Here is a 22,374-nt window from a genome sequence, read left to right on the forward strand (position 1 = left end):
CATCGACATCCATTTAAAACACGCGAAAGAAATGTGTACACAACATGTGACGCTCAATCCCTTGACCTAGTATTATGACATTGGTAGAACATGTGACCCAAGTTTCAAGGATATCGCACACAAAATGACAAGTTCATATTCCAAACCTTAGGTACCCATTGTAGGTGAAAAATAATCCTGCTTAAGACTGCCGAGGCTGTATTCAATATCGTTCTTATCCATGTTCTCTAAAACGCCTGTGATTCCATTCAGTCCATTGGCCAGGTATTTTTACAGTTCAATCAAGACTTAGATTCAAATAAGTGAAATCTAAGGCGTTTATTGAATACAGCCCCAGGTCCATGAGTAAGGCATTTGGGCCCTTTTTCATATATTTTAAAGCTGCACTCGCCAGTTTGACAGTTTTGACTTCTTCTTTTTTGGGACACAGAATCAGTTGATTTTGGCATCAATGCCTTCAATGGACTCAAATTAAAAAAACTCACAATAGAACAGAACACAATTGTTTGAAAAACTGCTGAAAAACTTTTTTTCTTAAGCGTTTGTAAAGCGCTAGTTATGCTTTTAGCCATTAAACATCAATTTTTAAACGTAAATATGATTAACTGTAATATGGCCTTTTGTCAGCAGTCTTGATTCACTGGTTTCAAGACATTTAGGCAAAAAATTGCTCATTTAAAGTTAAAACGAAAAAAGTTTTCAAAACAGTCACTATGTGGGAGTGCAGTTTTAATACGCTTAATTGTGTTTGAGAAAAAAAGTCAACATTTTTACATCTTTTATGCAACTAAGACAGTTCTGATGGGGAAATGTAATTACAGAACAACAAAATGTATGACTTATTTTATAGTACTTAACAAGTTTATATCCAATACATGAATGAATGACAAGTTTAACTTGACCTTAAAACATGTGAAGTTTGTGTTTGCACAATTCATAACTATTTAACAACGGTAACCAGTTCATGTTTTCATTTTTTTCTTCGGTGGTTCATCTTCCGATGTTTCTGTTGATGCAGGTGGAACACTAAATTCAGGTACCTGAAAATGGAACAGAAAGTACATATGAACTTTATTTATGTCATTATTTATTTCTAATATATGACAAGTGCAAAAACTTTTGATGTGATGTCATAAATGAAAAGCATTGTAAATATGAACGCTTTATAGTGACATTTTAACTATTAATAGCACTGTGAATCAGCCATTTATGATATTTAAAGAAACAAGCTTGCCTGGGATTATTTTTATCATTTGTGAAAACTCATTAAATAATTTCCATATTGAATCACATAATAAACTAACTTGCACAGCTTTCTTAATTCAAACTTTAATATCAGAACTTTAATTGCTATGGAATGTTTTAGAATCAGATAAACTTGTATACATATATATATATGCTAGCATTAATCTTACTTATAACTACATCAATTAAAACTTAAGTAAAAAGCACTCCACCAAAAGGGTGTGTGCTGTTTAAGCTTTTAGCTATCAAACGCTCTGAAACACCTAGTTTGATTCAGGTTGTTGCATAGAAAATCTAAATAGAAAATTAATTATAAGACACATGAGGAATTTCTAGGGTCGGAGCTTAAATTCTCATTCTCTATTATTATTGGTTAACTCTTTATATTCTTAACCAAAAAGAGATTTCTTATGTGATGTACTATTAAGTAGCTTCTGTCCATGCAAGTTGCCTACGTCATTTTAACAAAGCAGAGGGATTTTATTCCCATTAAAATATTTTTAACCTGGGACTTATTTGGAACAGTTTTACAATTAAACATTGATTGGTCAAGCTATTTATCAAGTCTGTGTAGTTGTTGCAATAATTTGGAGTTTATTGTTTACTACATTTCAACTAATCAGAGATATTAACGTGTGTTGTTTAATGACAATTCCTTGCATAATTAAGAAGTAGCACTGCTGACAAAAAAACAACAACAAAGGTTGAGTTAGCTGAAATAAGAGTTCTAGTTCTTGTACACTGCACTTCCTCTCATTGTGTCTGGCCATTGTATGAAGTTTAATTAAATTCCATCCTTTACTTTTCAAGTTATGCTTCAGACAAGGAAAAGTACCAAAGGGCAATAACTCTTGTGATTAGCTGAAAAAGAGTTTTAATTTTTGTACACTGCACTTCCTATCATTGTGCTTTACAATTGTATGAAGTTTAATTAAATTCCATCCAGTAGTTTTCAAGTTTAATAGGCTCTTGAAAAAAAGTAAAGAAAGGGCAAGAACTCTTTAATTAGCTGAAATAAAGTTATATTTTTTTTGTACACAACACTTCTTCTCATAATCATTGTATGAAGCTTAATTAAATTCCATCCAGTAGTTTTCAAGTAATCTTCCAGACAAATAAAAATGCAACAGATGGGTTGTATTAAACAAACCAAATATAGCATACCACTGGTTGTACAAGCTGTGTACGCAGTTTAAGGTGCTGGACATTGGTCCGGTCGATGCTGATCTGGACAATCAGGCGGTCAAACACTCGCAGCGTAACGTCCCCGCAACTCTGTGTGTTCTCCTATAGAAAGGGAGATAATCATTACTGCAGACAACCTACCTCAAGATGATGACTATAAAACTATTCCTTACCAATTTTTTCAGAACATTAACTGGTAAAATTGTCTAAATATTACAATGCAATAAATTCCAAGATATACTCATATTATGACTGTTCAATAGATCAATGTATGTTTGGGTTGAATACATCATGTATACCAAAAACAGTATAAAATACCTACCTCTTCATTGAAAACAAACACAGGGCCTTTCTTGCGTGACTCTGTATTCAGGTATAATGTAGCCTCAAGTCCATACTTGGGAATGAGGACCTGCACAGCATTTTTACGCACAAACAGAATGTAACCTTCCTCATCCACGACCCGTTTTTTAAAGAATAGCTGAAATGTAATAACTTAAAGTTTGGAAAGATAGGCAATACTATACCAATGTATTTAATGGAAACAATGAGCAAGCCTGAGGACTGTGGGTCATATCAGGGTTTGAAAAGTACAATCAAGCTTTTTAAACCTTTATTCTTGGTTGTAACGCTATTTTTCTTACATACAACCCATGAAATAAAGACACTTTGATCATCCCTTAAGAGACATTTCTACTGATGTACTAATTAACAGTTGAAAAACCCTGTCTACAGCCAAAGTACTTACATGAGTGTGTAGATTCACCGAGGCCCGACCGGCATACTGCGCCATCTTGTGTCGGTAGTTGAGATTGTTACACACTGCCTGTGTTTTCTGTTTTTCGAGGAGTTCTGGGTACGAGGCGTCGGCTCCTATACATACAGCTAGCAGCCGGTGGACAAGGATATCGGAGTACCTGCAGACATTGGAATAACATGTATAAACTTTATGTGTTTACTGCAATGATCATGTTTTATTGAGACCTCTAGAATATTATTGTTGTGAATTTATTTTGAAATTTAAAGCATATAGGGCCGATTGATCAGTTTTTGTTAAAGTAAACAATGCATTTAGCTTCATCACTGTTAACTATACTAATCTGGAAATTTTATCAATATTGTGATCTGCTGTATTTCTAACAAGATATTAAACAACTATTTCAGCTGTATTTGTTTATATTTAAACAGAAAAGCACATACTCAATTATGTTCACATTTAAAATTTAACAACGATGTAGTTAATCACATTATTTACTTTAATAAATAACTGAACTTCTGGCCCTTTGCTCATTTGATTTTCAATACCCAACAGACAATCTTAGCAACATATCTATGAATACTATCTCATCAGCCATAATTGAACTTTTTCATAGAATTTAAAAGTCAGAAATAATGCGAGTTACTAGGGCACGTGAGCTCAGATGGTACACCACCAGCCTTCCAAAGCAGGTGGTCATAAGCACCATTCACGCACTGATTGTATTCTTTGCAACTCGAAGGTTCTACCAACTGAGCCCAGAGAACTCAACTACCCTATGACCTATATATAAGTCAGCTTCGTAACAATTACAAATCACTGTCTTTTAAATCTGTTCATGGTATAAAACTAAATTCTTTTTGGTTATTCAAAATACTAACCGTCTGATTGGTGACGTAAAGTGTGTGTAGATTTCTGACGCGAGGCCATAATGTAGGAACTCTGACTCGGGAATCATACCACTGCAGAAATACACGGCCTGCATCATACATCGCGTGGTCATGATCCGTAACATCGTGTTGAAGTATGTATCATCGGGAATTACCGCAGCGTTCAGACTGTCTGCAAGGTCCTTGCCTGTGGACACGTTCATTTTGAAGCCCTGTAAATGAGATGTTGAGATTAAGTAACATTATAAACCATTTTCAACAAGTCATTGATTTATCTGTTGACTCAAGACATAATTTCCTCAAGCTATCATAATCAAACCATGAAAGCATGTTTGAGTGAATGACTTTAAAATCATGTGCCAAGTAGTGCTTTATTTGTGCAAAATGATCTTATCTGATAACTTCTATATTACTGTAATACATTGCATGACTGATACTTACTGATTTTACTGATAACAGGAAATGTTTGTCAAACATTATGACCCCCTGAGCACCATGTTGTCAGAAATAGTTGGACAATTGAATAACATATGCATGGACCAAAATGCCATTTGTCATATCACATTGGAAGCCTATGAGTCAGTTTTAAGATCATGACCAGTGTTCATTCAAGTCTGAGGATAGTAGGTACATTTCTTAATCACATTGTGATGATGATTGACATTTGAAGATAAACACGTATCCTCCTGGTAGCTGGGAATAAGAACATATGACATAAATTAGAATGAGCAATTTGAGCTATAAAAATGTATTACTTATGTGACAATAGTTAACTTTTAGCAACTTCTGTGAGCTTGACCGTTTACCTCAAAATCAATAGGGGTCATCTACTGGTCATGCCCAATGTCCAAGTCAAGTTTTAGGACCATAGGTCCAAGCATTGTTGTGTTATCACTCAGACAAGCTTTGGGCTACTGACTGACTGACCGCCCCACAGTTATTATCAACAGATGACATCAGCTTGTCAATTGTTTTCTGTCAAGAATAAGTGTTTTTTATACAAACCTTTGACAGAGCTGCTTTAATTAGTGGGTCAAAGTTCGAGGGTGGTGGCGAGGGGTGGCGTCTCAGGACAGCGCAGTTGGGAAATTCTTGGTGAATTCTCTCTGCTGTTGATATGTTGGCCAGCAACATAAACTCTTCAACCATAGAGTTAGTGTCCCTGTGATGGAAACAAAAAAATATTTTTACAATTGATTTTAGAACAATGATAAAGTTTCAACAGTATAAACCATAAATGATCCCCATTTTGAGAGGCCATGAGACAGGACTCATGCTGGGGATCAAACCCACAACCTCTTGGGTAGTTCACAATCTTCAGACCGACACTTATACAAATAGACCACTTCATTCTCACCATGCTTTTGAAACTGCACTACATAAATATGTGTACATCTCATTCCTGCTTATTGTACAGGTGAAAAGTGGCTGAAACTTATCACAAAAACTGAGTTAAAATCTAAACCTACAAAACACTTTCTATTTGAATTGTTGTTTTTTCATCCATTTGCCAAATTTTACTTCTTTGAAATCCAGCTGAGGTTCCTAACTTTTTTAAGTCGGGCCTTAGGCAAAATAGACATCATTTCTCACTTCTTAGAAATGAAACTGGAGTTAGCACAGTGGTGGTGAATAATCACCAAAAAGACGCCTTGACACAGGAATTGTTAAATATTGAACAGCCTATGCAGACCAACATTGCTATGAAGTTGCAATACTTTTGGTGCTACATACGACATTAGATATTTCAGAAATCTTTTTTGCTAAAAAAAGGGCCCTAACTCTTTGTTAGCCTGAGTGAAGTGTGATAGAAATAGCAGGTGCAAAGCAACCCGTGCTGACCAATGTATACCTATGAAGTTTCATGAAGTGTATGTGAAATACATTTAGAACTACAAACAACACAAGTTTAAGGATGTGACGTGACTGGACGTGATGAAGGCAACTCCTATACAGCCCTGGGGGGTATGAAAATGCTTTTCTTGTAGAGACCTATCAACTGGCTCAAATTAATGTATCAAAACTTTTTCATTTCTTATCATTTAAACCCACTTACATCAGTTGTTTTGCCTGTACATCAATGGGATCATGAGTCTCGCTGTCGATGTTGAATCTGATCTCCGGTGAGGCCAGCGTCAGAGCACTGGGAATTAAATGAACAAATAAATACAATATTTTACTAAAAGGTGATGATAACAATATTTGCACTTTTCTGTGAAATAATAAACTTTTAAACTAGCATTATTAGGCAGAGAAGAAAATATCTAAATTTTTGCAAAAACTAGATGCAGATGGTGATGAAGACTACACTGCACTATGACAATACCTCCACGTTTTTCATTGAAAAACAAATCATCTAAAAAGTCACTGTACTGTGGCCCTACCCTTTATCAATTCTCCGCTGCTTCATTACTTTTGCTAGTTTATTGAGGCCCCGCAAGCTGGTAGCAATCTCATCATTTCTCTTCGGATCATCTATAATCATCTGAGCCTCCCCATATGTTAAAGATGCCTGGAAATCGTAATGAAATGTAACAAGCATTTGGTAATTAAAGCACTGGATAATTGGACAAATTTCATAATTCATAATTGAATCAAAATGGCCATTGAATCAAAAATATTTAAAAGTGTATATCAAATGACATATTTGAATGAAAATATCATTTATTTTTATTCTATGCCTTGTAAGTTATAAAATTGGCCCAAAATATAGAATGACAGAGAAATAAATCGTGAATATTTGACATATTCAATCTGGTGTTGTTCATTAAAGTAAATAAAATAACGCCATTTCAACAGTTTAAAAAAAGTGGTGCCAACATCAAATCTGTGAGCAAGTCTCTTTAATGCTAATTCATTCATAAATATATCACCATAAAACTTCTCTTCTTCAACAACACTTTTCTTACCTTAGAGCGAATCACACTCTTCATAAAAGTTGTTTTTACAATCTCAGCTTTGTGTGACATTTCCCAAATAACGGTGAAAGCAAATCTGTAAATACAAAACATGCTAGTAAGTTTATATAGGCATTTCTTCAGAAAAAAACAACAGAACACACTTGTTGGCAAAAAAATGGATCTTATGTCTGATGATATTTTATATAAATTTAGTTAGCTAAAACAGATGCTGGCTAACCAGATATTTAATTGCTGGTGCAATGGACAGGTTGTACAATTTCTATTTATGTTCAATAAGATTCAATATTAAGTATAAAGAACTTATTTTACCTCTTATTTAAAAAGAATCACTCACCTATCGCCATCACTTCGTAATGAGCACAGATTAGAACTCAGTAATTCTGGAACCATGTCTATTCTCTGTAAAGTACAAAAAATAAGATATCATGTACCCCATGTATAACTCATTTCCATAGTCTAATCTTACATAAATGTTTACAAGTATATAACTTTTACTTTAATCACTATAATTCGGCAAATTTGTTTTGTGGCCTGTAAGGAATGCCAATATTTGATCTAGTGCAGGTCAATGACCTTGACATTTGACCCCAAAATCAATGCAGGTTGTTTACTGACCATGGCTTATGTGCATACAAAGTTTGAAGACTATACCAAACCGTTCAAAATTAATTCATCAGAAACAAAAGGACCAATTATTGTTCTCTTTAAGGTCACCATGACCCGGACCTTTGACCCCAAAATCAATCATGGGATCATCTTCTGACCACGGCCAAGGGGTATACCAAGCAAAGAGAATTAATATGAACTTGACAAAAGACAAGTTGAACTTGCTCATAAAGTTTAGATCGCAAACCATAGTGTGATGCCTCCACTGACGGAAAAGACTATTATTATCAAATGAAAATTTAACTTTCACTCTTTACATACCGGTGATAATGATACTATAATCAAGTTGTTACCTTATCCACCAGGTAGACGGTTGTTCCTCGTGAAGATGCTTCTTTGTCCATTGCATTTCCCGGCCGGATAAAATGACTCACATCTGCTATATGTACGCCAACCTAGAATAAGATTCAAACGACAGTTATTACTTAAGTTTAATTTTATTATCTTAAATATAATAACCTTTAAAAGTCCGTCCAAAATCAACATAAATTAAGAATATAACACAGTTTTTACTATATTGAAAATTATATCAGCAGCCAACTGTATGAACTTCTCCACAAGGTATCTTTTTGCTTGTTTGCACATTTAAATTATTTGATTGGTTAATTGAACATATTGGATATATAGTGACCAATCATAAACATTTTGGCTTTTTTTTTTACTTATTAATGATAAAATTAAGCAGTTCTATATAATACAATTGGTTGCTTTGATTGTTTGGGACATTGGGGGCTGTCACTCAACAATGAGGGAACACAATTGATCTATGTAGTATTAAAATAAATTCCAGTCATAAGCTCAGGCACATAGCCAACTAATGACCCCCATTTATGTTCACACTCTAACACACCAGCTATAAATGTTGATTATATCAAATATATAATTTTAGCGAGCAAAAGTTAACCCATATATTCCTCTTGTATCTCACACTATCTTCCACTCTGCCGTCTTTGCAGCAACAACTAAATGATCCCATTGTTATAACAGTAAGTACAATGTCACTCAAACTAAATAATATATTTACATACATGTACATACAGTTCTGTACAGTTATAAAAAGAATCAGCAATGTATTTCCATACCTCAAGGTTGCCGTTTTGCAGGTCTCGACAATGAAGCGCATCATCAATATCTGTACAGCCTGGAGGATCTACACTGCAGACAGTGAGGTGACGAAGGTCTGTGCGATGCTTCATGTCCTTAAATTGCAATATTTACACGATAAAATTAATGAAAACAAGTAATTTTAGGCACAGATATATATGTTTTGGGGCTTTATTAATAATAGTACTTTTCCTTACTTTTAGACAGGCTTCAGTATTTCTATTCAGAACATGACTAAATATATTTTCAGTCCAATGAAAACACTCAGATTTTACTGCTTAGCTTAAGGTCACACAGCCTCTGGAACTTACTAAATATATGTTTATTTTAACGTACATTTTCAAAACTGACAATATCTTTTAACTGTATTTTACCAAATAAAATGAAAATTCTCAAAATAGATTTGTTGTTATTTACCTCTTCTGTGATAGTCCAGGGCAACGAGGGTAGGAATGCAAGCACTTGTTGGGAGAAAGCGGAGTGTGGAACATCATGTTCCAGTAACAAAACCTCATTCTCCGTCTCTTTGTCCCCGATAGTTCCGAGCTTGCGTACAAAGTGTCCCTACAATATAACAATAGCTATGCATATAGGAGTGAATACTTAAATCCATCGCATGCAATTGACAAAGAATGGTACCTTTAAGTGCTGCATGACTTAACAGGCTTCTCGCTACATAGATCAACAATTTCTTACCTGAAGGTACCATGAGTTTCTTTGAAAGCTATCAATAGTGACAACAATTCTCTGGCTTTACAGATCAGCAACGCCTTCCTGAGGGTACAGCAACAATTCTCTGATTACACAGATCAGCAAAACCTTACCTGAGGTTACAAGCACTTTCTTGGCAAGCTATCAATAGCAACAACAATCCTCTGATTACACAGATTAACGCCTTACTTGAGGGTACCGTGAGTTTCTTGGCCAGCAACAACCCACTGGCTTCACAACACTCATCCTAAAGGGTAATGTATGTTTCTTTGCAAGCTATAAATAGCAAATAATCCTCTGCATACACATTTCATGGAAGCCTTACCTGAGGGTACCGCGAGTTTCTCGGCCAGCTATCAATAGCGACAACAATCCTCTGGCTACACAGATCAGCTGCTTGTCGAGTTTCAATCCGGATCTTTGGCATTTTTTTCTCCGCTGGCACAAACAGATGTCTTGTAGCCTTGCAGGAAAATGTATAAATATCATTAAATGTTAAGAATTAAAACACCTACATGAATATTTTCATTACTTTTCAACCAATTGACACTTGAGTTTGTTACTTTTGTATAATAATCACTCAATATTTGCTTTTCAAACAGCCAATTGACACATTAGTCTCTTACTTTTGTATAATATTAACTTCATGTTAGACTCATATGTTTTGTTTTCATTCATAATCAGACCAAATCAAGAGTGTTTGCATGGACATTGCAAAGGCTTACTCTTTTTTCTTGAAAAAAAAGACAAACTAAAAAGGACCTTAATCAAAATCACATCTGTTCAATAATTTGTTAAGGCACATAATCTAAATATTTCATCATCATGTTCATGTCAACTTTTTTGAAATCCAACGGGCCTGAACATATCATTTTGCTGAACATTTTATTGAACAGAGCTATTAAAATTACCTCTTTAACAGCCGATTTCTGTAGAATTCCACAGTACTGCCTCCAGTTGCGCTTGATTATCCCGACAACTCGACCGGTTGGCTGTCGAAGATCTTTTGGAACTTTATTACGCTTGAGACTAGCATCCTGAAAGGAATTTGAAGATCGTGTAATCTTTTACAGTTCAAAAATACTTTTAAATCACAAAGTAAGCATTCCATATAATCCAAAATTGTACCTTTACAATGTAAAAATAACCAAGTATAAATACCTAGTCTTACCATATCAATCATGTGACTTATTTTGTTCATTGGCTAAATTCAGCGGTCTCTAGATTGCTGGGATTGTATTTCTCATTAGCTTAAACATTATATATTTTACAACGATTTTGAAGAAAGTTATGACAACTTAAACTAAGGCATGTTTGCGTGAGAGTGTTGTGGGTGAAACCGGAGTGCTTGGAGAAAACCCACTTCTTCCGCTTGGTGACCACCAACCAAACCCTGGGTCGCCTTGGTGAGAAGCAAGTGCGCTTACCACTGTGTTAACCGGACACCCGTATTTCTCATTCAACAAGAAACATGGTCACAGTGAGAAAGACCTACCCAAGTCCAATTCTTAGCTGTCTGTAGATGTAATGTCAGATAATTCCTGAGTGATGTTAGACAAATCACAAGACAAGACATCATGAAACACATGAAAAATCCACAAAAATATGTTAAAGGACCAAAATAGAAAGAGTTATAGTTAAGGACCAACTGAATGTTCTCAGGCCAATTTCTCAAAAAAAGGCTAAGCTTCTGTTTCTCCTGTTTATTCCCTTCTCTTTTCCCCAACCCTAAACTCTGTTTCCCCCTGTTTCCACTGTATATTCCTAAATAGCTTATTTTGTTTAGCAAATTGTCTTACTTTACCTTAATTTTATCAAATAACAAAAAGGTCATCATGATTATCAGACATATTACTGTTAACTTCTAAAAACATTCAAACCAGTAAATATACCACAATTTACAGAAGGACAATAATAGTGAACTTAGCTTAATCTTGACAAAGGGACTTGAAGAAGTTTTGAGAAATCAGCCTCAGGAGTGTTATCTATCTCAGCTTTTATATTTGCATCAATAACACTCCTGACACCCCTTAGACAATCAATCAAAGACCATATCTATTCACGAAATTCAGGGGAGTCACCTACCTCTGCTTCAATATCTGCATCATCTGCTTTCTCTTCAGTTTCTTCCAGGACAAGAGAGCTGGGACAACTCCATTCTGTTTCTGGCAACATTTCTATGGCAACCACATCATCGTTAACTGCTCGATTCAGGTTTTTGTGACCTTGTAAGAAAACCTACAAATAGCAAAACGCAACAACCAATTTATTAAAAACTTGAAATTTCTATTTCAACAACATTATAGTTTCAGTCTGTGAAATCGATATTGTCCTAAATCATATTAAGACCATTGATTTTTACCTTCAATGTTTAACAAAAGAAAATAATAAATGAACTAAAATTGAACGACAGGAACAAAAGCTGTCACAGTATGTGACGAATGCCCCCGAATGTGACATTGACCTACAAACAAGGTCAGTACATGAAAAGTTGATCTTGCCTTTACGTGTCAAATACATATGGCAAGTTATTTTAAATTGCCTCTGAACATAAAAAAATACCACCCATACTTGACAACCTACACTGTTATGTCCTTATATTAAGAATTCCCTTGTGAATAAACATATCTTTCACCTTAGAGGTAGGGACATGGGTCTTGCACACGACACGTTGTCTTCGTATGTGGAACACATGTAGCAAGTGATTTTAAAATCTGTCCATACCAGGGAAAGTAACAGCCCTGACACGACAACCTATACTCTATGTCCTTATATGCAGCACTCCATTGTGAATAAACACTAAGTGTGACCTTGACCTTTGAGGTAGGGACACGGGTCTTGCACGCGACACTTCGTCTTGGTATGTGGAACACATGTGTCAAGTTTTTTTAAAATCTGTCCATACAAGGGAAAGTTACAGCCCGGACACGACAACCTATACTCTATGTTCTTATATGCAGCACTCCATTGTGAATAAACACTATGTGTGACCTTGACCTTTGAGGCAGGGACACGGGTCTTGCACGAGACACGTCGTCTTGGTATGTGGAACACATGTGGCAAGTTATTTTAAAATCTGTCCATACAAGAGAAAGTTACAGCCCGGACACGACAACCTATACTCTATGTCCTTATATGCAGCACTCCATTGTGATTAAACACTACGTGTGACCTTGACCTTTGAGGTAGGGACACGGGTCTTGCACGCGACACGTCGTCTTGGTACGTGGAACACATGTGGCAAGTTATTTTAAAATCTGTCCATACAAGGGAAAGTTACAGCCCGGACACGACAACCTGTACTCTATGTCCTTATATGCAGCACTCCATTGTGAATAAACACTAAGTGTGACCTTGACCTTAGAGGTAGGGACACGGGTCTTGCACGCGACACTTCGTCTTGGTATGTGGAACACATGTGGCAAGTTATTTTAAAATCTGTCCATACAAGAGAAAGTTACAGCCCGGACACGACAACCTATACTCTATGTCCTTATATGCAGCACTCCATTGTGAATAAACACTAAGTGTGACCTTGACCTTTGAGGTAGGGACACGAGTCTTGCACGCCACACGTCGTCTTGGTATGTGGAACACATGTGGCAAGTTATTTTAAAATCTGTCCATACAAGGGAAAGTTACAGAGCCGGACGGACGGTGCGATTTTAATATGCCCACCTTCGGGGGCATAAAAAGCCCAGTTGTCAACAATATAAAGCCAAATCCATGTTAGAGGCTCAAGGCTTGGGCTGAAGAGGCACTGAGCAATAGACACACTACAATCAAGCATAGACTTGAAAATGTTCAATTGCATTTGTTTGTCAAGGTTTATCACAAACCTTGGTAACTAATAATATTTGTATTGGTTTAACAGTTACTTGTTATGATGTATGAGTATTTATATCAGGATGGTTCTGCCCCATGTCAATAACTTCTCAACACAGCCTGTTCTTTGAGCAAGATTTATGTGTTCGAAATAAAATATATCTGTCGGGAAAAAAGTTTAATTCTTCCCTAAATGGGCCAGGCCACTAAACGTGTATGGTATGGACAGGTAGAATAGACTAAATTGCCTTTCAGAGAAAACTTGCCCGACATAGAAAGACAGAGAGGTGCCAGTTGCACATACTGTACGGTAGTTTTACAAGATGACACCAACAATAATGACGGTTTTCATCACATTTTAATCACCAAGCCTTTCAAAATATTATTAAGGCAAGGCTGTTTTCAGTAAAGTACAGCCACAGTGTACCTAGTCTCCCAACATTTTAATAAAAATCTTCTTAATCTTTATATAAAAAAAGACAACATTTTTGTACCATTTTTTCCTGCCCATGAATGCTGACATTTGCCTCCAGGTAGTTTTCCCGACTCGCTAGAAACGAACCCTGCAGAAACTTTCCTGTCTTGATTCCCCGCTGTAGCTCAGACATAGACAGGTGCTCCGGAAACTGTACCTTGTCCCGCTGCACGACCTAAGAGAGGGGAAGATAATTATGAAATTAATAATTATGAAAGTCAACAGAGTACCTATTTGTTACAAAATTTGTAAGATTTAACCCTTTTTTTAATAAATGAACATGTAATATGCCTCCATGGCCTAGTGGTTGGGGCGTCAAGCTACCCGGTACAGAGGGGGAGGTTGAAGGTTGGACCATTACGGTATTGTTCTGATATAACTGGTTACTGACACAGTAGCAGCTAAATAAATAATGTGCAGATTGCCTTCTTTCCAGGCACCTGGCCTATAGGATAGGAAAAGGGAGTAACAATGTTAAGAGTATCTACATGTATCAAGCTGTCTTGTAAAATCAGCGGACTGGCCCTTAATTTAGAATGGTGGCACTATTATAAAGAAACTCTTTACTCTTTTTGCCTTCGACTGTTTCATTTAATGTCACAGTAAGAAGGGACAATGTCATTTCTGCTAAATCTTTCATTTCCATCAACCATAGATGCACCATTAAATCCCACAGGTTGAAGAAACATTGTCATTTCTGCTAAATCTTTCATTTCCATCAACCATAGATGCACCATTAAATTCCACAGCTTGAAGGAACATTGTCATTTCTGCTAAATCTTTCATTTCCATCAAACATAGATGCACCATTAAATCCCACAGCTTGAAGGAACATTGTCATTTCTGCTTATTCTTTCATTTCCATCAAACATAGATGCACCATTAAATCCCACAGCTTGAAGAAACATTGTCATTTCTGCTTATTCTTTCATTTCCATCAACCATAGATGCACAACTAAAGAGATCATGACAATACATTGTTCAGCATGATGTTAATTGGATGGACATAGTCTGGCGGTGAAAGTATGAGTTATAAACAATCAAAAATAATATTGCGTCATTCAAACAGTAACATGTATTCAAGTTGACACCACATACCATGCTGGTTCCCACATGAGCAAGTTTGTCAAGCAGGGAGCCATTCTCCTTCATCCCCTTCACATATTCCTGAACTGAAAAGATTCAAATAATCTAATATAAAGTACTTGGTGAAAACAAAATATTTAAGTAAAAAGATATCCACTGAAATTTGAACATAATAGCAGGTACATGTACCAGCAGTTTTAGCGTTGGAAATCCAAGATTGAAAACAAAATGTTTTTTTCATGCTTTTACAAAGACTGCGCTGATTGCATTTTTGCTTCATTATCTGCAAGCTACATTCTCTGGTATTGATTAATTAAATTGATAACAAACTGATGAGTTTGTGAGAAGTTAGGGAACTTTTGAAACAAGAGGGCCAACTGTCCCAACCAAGTTTTGCGATAAATGGTTGTAGGATAAGCCAAATTTAGAGATTGGACTGGAGTGACTCAAGCAATATAGTTCATTATCGAACTTGTCCGGGATATTGTACCCATACTCATTCTGACCAAAGATTCTAAAGTCTTTGACTGGACAAGACTGATTTTAGGCAATTTCTTTAATTAAAGTGACGGGATAAATGATTCTGAAACAATAATTATTCCGGTTCTATGAACGGTCATATATATAGAGAATACTAGGATAGTGCTGTGGATGGAGGAAGTTTATCTGGCAAGGCGGAGGAATTTATCGGGTGAGCCGAAGGCGAACCCGATAAAATCCGCAGCCGAGCCAGATAAACTTTCTCCATCCACGGCACTAACCTAGTATTCTATTTATCCTGTTACTTTGTTTAATTAAACACTATAAAACCTTAACATTAATAAGAATCTTTAAAAGTAAGGGGGACAACTGTTTTTTCCCTGTTGACGTCATCACACTCGGTATCCATGTTTAAATCGCCCCCAAAATAGTTCTCAAAACTGTTCAACTTTTTTAGTATGTTTATATTCAAAGTCATTGCATTTTAATACGTCAATATCAATTCAAAACATAACAAGAGCTGTCACAGAGACAGCGCGCTCGACTATTCTGCCGCTTTTCAGTGTAAGGATTGAAAAGTTTTGGCCAAACATGCATGGATCACTGTTAGATTAGATTTCAATGCAATTTATGATGTGCTGAGATATTAACATAAATGTGGTTACATGGAAAATTTCAACCAGATTTTTTAAGTCTAATAATAAAGGGCAATTATTTGCAAAATACAGTTATATATCTAGGTTATCAATTACGTTGAGTGGTTGAATACCATTCTACAAAGTCTCAATTCAATACATCAAGTAGTTGCTTAGAATTTAACCTTTGTGTGCTTACACGCAAAACCTTAACCAGAATTTTTATGTCGAATAATAAAGGGCAATTATTTGCATTAAATGAAACTAGAGTTATATTACATGGTTAATTAAGTAGGTTGGATGGTTGTGTACCATTGTATCGAGTCTCAATGCAATACATCAAGTAGTTGCTTTGATATTAAAATAATGTGTGCTTGCACACAAAACCTTAACCAGAATTTCTAAGTTGAATAATAAAGGGCAATTATTTGCATTAAATGCAAAGTAGAGTTATCAAACTTGGTTAATTAATTAGGTTGGATGGTTGAGTACCATTGTATAAAGTCTAAATGCAATACCTCAAGTAGTTGCTGAGATATTTACCTATGTGTGCTTGCAGGCAAAACCTTAACCAAGGGGTGACGCTGATGCCGACGCTGACGACGACGCCGACGCTTGGGTGAGTAGTATAGCTCTCCATTTTCTTCGAATAGTCGAGCTAAAAATACTTTTAAACGTGCATAAGCATGGATCAGTCTCCAAACATTATCTGATGATGTAACAATTATTCCGCAAGTCACAGAGTACAGTACACAGGTCAAAATTCAAGATCATGAGTGTTTACAAACAATCGCAACATATTAAATGGATTTAAATGATGTTGATAGTGTTGAATGATCATAACTGCACCGGCAAAGAGATCATTCATTTCTGTTGTAAGTGAGATTTTGTCATTCACCACAAAAATGGAATAAACTATCGACGAGTATCGTTGAATGCTGTTTCACAGTTTCCAGCATTTGCGGGTGGGGTAAGATTTTCACATCACATGTAGATTTCAGGTCGATTGTTTTGCCAGTGTCATTATTTTGCATAATGATGGGACTTTATGGGCGAGTGATTGTTGAGGTCGGCTGTTAGTGGTCCATTGATAAGATACTGAAACAGCATTTCTGCTGTTCTTCTGACATTGCAGAATATATAAAAGAAGTTCGTTTTCGCGGTCACATGACCACCTGACTGTAGATAAACATCACATGGTCTACTATCCTAATAAACTGAAGTTTACACGGCACCTTGTTATTGGACCGATTTGTATGCAGGTGACAGGATAAAGAGAAATGGGACTGTAATAGTAAATATCCATAGTCTTAAAATTGTGCATCATCTGCTCTTAAAGATATAACTCAATTATCAATTATGACCAAAATCAATGGTCCTCAAATTTGAATTGTTGATAGATCATCAATTAAAATCAATACTCATTTCAATAAATGCCATGAACTTAAAAAATCCAACTCACTAGTAAAAGCAGTAAGTCCCTTTTCCTTAGCTTTGGTCCGGTTGTCAGCATCATTGGTCACCAAGACAACAGATATTTTGGTTCTCAGCTTTGTAAGATGAGCCTGGTACCAGAGGGAAGCTTCCCGTATGGCCCGATCATTACGGTCATTGGATTTCTCCCCTGGTTCCCGTTCAACATATGTATCTCTGATAAGAGTCAAGACCAGTGTGTAAGCAATCACATTTATTTATCAACACCAGAATGCAACATTTCTACTTCAACTACTCAACAGTCATGTAAAATTTTACGACTTGCCAAATAAAATTTAACAAAAACCAGACAGGTATTATGTTAGATTGAAATTAATTTCAGAAGTCAATGGTTATTCTACATCTAAGTGCTTTCTATGTTACCAGTAGTGAATAACATTTTAAAGGAAGAAAGCATTAATGAAAATTTCAGGAATATTTACTGTTCTCAATTAATAGGATTTCTTTGCACGTTCCAACGAGCAAATGTCCAAACATTTTGAATGTCGCTTGTCTGAATATTTCTTTTCAAATTGACAGATTTTTTTTCAGAACTCAAGACTTAATAGATGTACTGGAAAAATGATTTTGTAAACACTCAAAAAAGACCTTAATGAAGATATTTTTTGCAGAGTCTATATTAAACAAATGGTGTCATTTTTCTGATTATGCAGTTCAATGTACTTTCACAATTGTATCCAACTACAGTTTTAACAGGTAAATAAGTTTAATCGGCTAATGCTTATATTTTAATTCAATGTACCAAGAGTAATAACAAACACAAACAGGAGTTCAAATAAAGCTTACTTGTTAAATTCATTTGCAAATGAGTAGAAGTGTTTTGCTGGGTTTGATATCACATCTTTCAGTCGTTTATAAGCTGGGGCGCTTCGATGACGAACCTTTATTGAAAATCAAAACAGATTTATAAACATATACATGTATATATAGTTGAAGTTGGTATAGCAAGAACAGAGAAGCTTTGCATAAAACATAAACCTTTTGATGGACTATGATAGTTTTATTCACTAACAAATCTTTAAAAGAAGGGCATTTGGATTCACAAGAACACAATATGGTTACTGACACATTAAATCATTTTTTTAAGCGAAAAAGAAGGCAAAACATCATTTAGTAATCATATAAGTAATTTCAGATTTAACAGTGCACTTGTTCAATTAAGTAAACAGGTCATGCTTGTTACAGATCCAATTCTATATTTGAAACTTAAATTATTTAGATATTGTGTCTTATATTACCAGCTGTAAACAACAATCCTAGTCTAAATAATCTGAGGCAATTTTGTTATTCTACTAACCCCTCAACTGGAAAATTTTGCCATATCATTTTCATCCCACACCTACCCCCAAGGCATCGATCTGCCTAATCCCAAATTGGCCCTAGCTACACGCCTAATTTTTAAAAACAAACAAAAACAATTGCAAATGCCAACCCTCCTCTCATGTATTTCAATTTGAAAAAGACGATAATTATGACTAAAAATTTATCAAAGCTAGAGTTGTGGGCCTTGCTGTACTAAAACAGGCAAGCTAAACTCGTTCAACTATTAAACTACCGGGATCCCCTGCATCCGGTCAGGTCCTTTAACAACTATGCTGTGTAAGTCAGTACTGTGAAAATGAATTAGTCTCATCTTTTAAGCTCACCTCTTCAAGAACAGTCTGTAATATGATCACATTCTGAATGGCACTGTCTTCTAGGACATCAATCTACAATGAAAAAAACAACAACTCACTTTCTGCCTGATTCACGTTCAAGCACATTTGCAAACAATGGGAATGAAAAGTCTGATTTTTTTAAAATTTGAATATTCAATTTGTTCCCTAAACGCCACATGTCGACTTCTTCAAATGTAACTCAACAATATTTAACACTGCTTTATTAAATAAAAACACAAAGGTTACACATCAATTATTTTCCGCCAATACCTTTCTCTTATTACACTTATGTGTTTTATGAAACACAAATTTAGATCGATCTGTCAACAAAGCATCACCATTTCTTAACTATCCAGCAGGTGCCCGTTATCTTTCCCCTGAACATACTTAGTGCTGGGATATGTCATTCTTGGCTAGGAAAACAACAAGTGGGATATGGACATGTGAAGTCGCCAAAACAAAAAACGTCAAAGACTCTGAAGCAGCAGTTTTTATGGAATAGGTCATTACATCAATTGCAGGTAAGTGACCATTTGAACAAGTTCATTACCTGATGAAGAACAACATTAGTGTCAGGAATCAAATAATGATGCTTGTCAAACAAGGTGCTTTGATTCACAGGACTTTCTTCCAAAGATGGGCCTTTCGGTTCGTGCAAACATTTTTCGCATAAGGCTGATCCACACGATATGTCATCACGCAGGTAATGCTCTCGGACAATCTTCAGAATACTTCCCTTTTTTGTCTTTTTCAGAAATATTTTATTTGTCAACATTTTAAGACTTAAAAGTAATATGAAACTGAAACATACGAAAATTTCTCAATACACGTGCAAGCTTTTATTCTGTATCATTAAATGCTTGATTAATATTTAAGTCAAAACGGCCAGCTACACCAGCAAAACGGGCAATCCAATTTACTAAAACTTAACACAGCGTTACTTCCCTTCCTTTAATTTGTGATGGTGATTATTGCGCCATTGGAATCAAAGCTCTAAGAACTTTTGAGGGATGGCAATTTAAATACTTACCTTAAGCGTAAGATATTACATTCCTAAAGAGAATGTTTATTCTGGGACCAATAATACTTACTCCCAGGTTTATTGTATAGTCTCATTAGCAAAGATGTTAAGTGTTTGTACCCGTTGACCCAATGAGGCTGTAACCCCTCTATCCAATGCATACCAGGGTCATAGCTAGCCCTCTATTCATGTGGATTAATAATTGTGCTAGGGGAGTTTGGGGGCATGCCCCCTCGGAATATTTTGGAAACCTGGTGCAATCTGGTGCATTTTGGGCGTTCTGAGATGCTTTATATAGTACTGGAAAATTGACAGTTTTAGGAGTCATGTAGTCAAGCACGTATACTGCAACTTTTTTTCTTTTTGTGTCAGAATCATGTGGATTCAGCCGCATACTCACGTATAGGCAGCTACGCGTCTGCGTGCCTTAATTTATTCTAACGAATTTGATCGTCTGATTACTAAAAATGGCGAATTTTGATTTCCTGCGTACAGAGTCCCGTTTATTGCATAAAAAACGTATACCGCATTATAAATGAAGCATCAAAATTAACATATAAATGAAGGTGAGTTAATTCCTTATTAAATGAATGAAAATAAATGTGTTTCATATACACATTTAAATCTGTTCGGATTTTAAAACTCATTCTTTTGAGATATCCATTATGGCAGGTTAAGCACCTTTTTATTTTTGGATATTCGGTTTAATTTATTAAAATATAATATATAAATACATTTCTGACTGATTTAAGTATTGTTAAAACAATCATATCATTATTCTTACACAATTGTTGATCGACTTGACAGCAACTAGTCAAGCATTAACGATATATCCACGAAAAGAAGATTTTTTTGTGCTCGTGAATATCGTGAAAAGTCGGGCGAATATAGCGTCAGTGCCATATTTATACTTGTTAAATAATAGCAAATCAATCAGCAGGCTAAATTTTTAATCCCCATTCTGTTGTGACAATAGTTTTTTCTCGATGTGCACAATTGTCGGAACAACAGTCTTAACATTTAAAAGGACGAAATTCAGGATATTCAAAAACAGTTTAAAGACATAGCATAGTTGTTTAATAAGTGAATACATACATTGACATACAAATATGTCAGACATGTTGACCAATTTGTGAGCAACAGTCATACATTAAAGATAACGATCGACGCATGACCAGAACAGGCCAGACAGTTATGAAAGCTTATAAAATAGTACGATATCTAAATGCATATGTGAATAAACATATTATTGTCAGGTGTCTAAACATATAATACAATAAAAATATACAAAATAAAGGCATAACCTGAAACAATAAAGTATAAATAAATAATATAATTTATTAGTAATGGTACAACTTTATTATATTAAGTTGTATCATTAATGATTCAATAATGTTATTAGCAATGGCAGTGAGGACAATCAACTTAACTTTGTGACATTAACTTGTATTATTAATACTTGAACTACGTTTGACAAAATGCTTTTCTCACATAATTACAAATATTCCTAATTCTGTTCTTATAAGATGAAGTATCTTATGTATGAAACTTACATTTGCAAATATACTGTAGTAAGCTGCTGAAGTATTTCGAGTTGAAGAAACATGAAGGGGTTCTGTTTGTTAGTGTAGTCATGTATTGAGACAATAGGTTGGAAAGGAAAGTGAGAAGAAGAAAGTAAGGTAGTAAGGTCGCCCAGCCCAAAGAATCGGTGTAGGCCTTGATGGAAATTCAACTCGCAGTAGTAATAAAACATAAAAATATGGAGTGAAACGATCAGTTGCTTTATCAAAACGGTGCACTTCGTTGCTAAATAGCCACGTTTGACTGCTCGTCAAGACTAGAATCACCGTCCATGAGACGGTCAGTGGAAATAGGAATAAAAGCTTGAAGGTTCTCAACCATTTCAGATCTTTGTTCAGCGTAGTTAGGACAATACATAAGGAACTGTGCAGTTGTCTCAATGTCTCAAACAGTTGTTCGTCACATGTACAGAGTGGGTCATCGATAATGTTTAATGAGGAGAGATGCTCTTTCAAATTGCTACAATGAGTCCTTAACCTGGCATGCTGAATATTGGAAAAGCGATCACCACTGTAGAAATGGGGTGGTATTGAAGTCTTACCGAAGAGAACGCTGATTTTTTATTTGAATACTGATACACTTTCTGAGTCGCGAATCTCAGGAGGGAGGTCGTTCCATGACACAATACACGACCTCT

General features: G+C 35.5%; 1 protein-coding gene across 1 annotated transcript; it reads right to left on the bottom strand.

Annotated features, from left to right (window-relative positions):
• Window positions 1-765: 765 nt before the first annotated feature.
• On the bottom strand, window positions 766-19,962 carry LOC128242226 (exosome complex exonuclease RRP44-like). The gene is made up of 22 exons (XM_052959313.1): window positions 19,683-19,962; window positions 19,121-19,183; window positions 18,261-18,355; window positions 17,443-17,630; window positions 14,878-14,951; window positions 13,799-13,954; window positions 11,565-11,717; window positions 10,391-10,516; window positions 9,805-9,942; window positions 9,186-9,332; window positions 8,747-8,863; window positions 7,958-8,059; window positions 7,333-7,397; window positions 6,987-7,071; window positions 6,462-6,589; window positions 6,134-6,220; window positions 5,083-5,239; window positions 4,069-4,289; window positions 3,179-3,347; window positions 2,753-2,911; window positions 2,410-2,532; window positions 766-1,040 (listed from the first exon to the last, which is right to left on the bottom strand). The coding sequence occupies exons 1-22, from the start codon at window positions 19,905-19,907 to the stop codon at window positions 963-965; spliced, it is 2,856 nt and encodes a 951-aa protein (XP_052815273.1). The 5' UTR covers window positions 19,908-19,962; the 3' UTR covers window positions 766-962.
• Window positions 19,963-22,374: the final 2,412 nt, after the last annotated feature.

Source organism: Mya arenaria, chromosome 8, assembly GCF_026914265.1.
Source record: "Mya arenaria isolate MELC-2E11 chromosome 8, ASM2691426v1".
Lineage (NCBI taxonomy): Eukaryota > Metazoa > Mollusca > Bivalvia > Myida > Myidae > Mya > Mya arenaria.

Coding starts and splice junctions, on each gene's coding strand:
- LOC128242226 (XM_052959313.1), bottom strand. CDS start 19,907: ATGTTGACAAATAAAATATTTCTGAAAAAGACAAAAAAGGGAAGTATT. Junction 11,718..13,798: donor TTCATGGGCAGGAAAAAATG/GTACAAAAATGT, acceptor TGCTATTTGTAG/GTTTTCTTACAAGGTCACAA. Junction 7,072..7,332: donor TTACGAAGTGATGGCGATAG/GTGAGTGATTCT, acceptor TTGTATTTACAG/ATTTGCTTTCACCGTTATTT.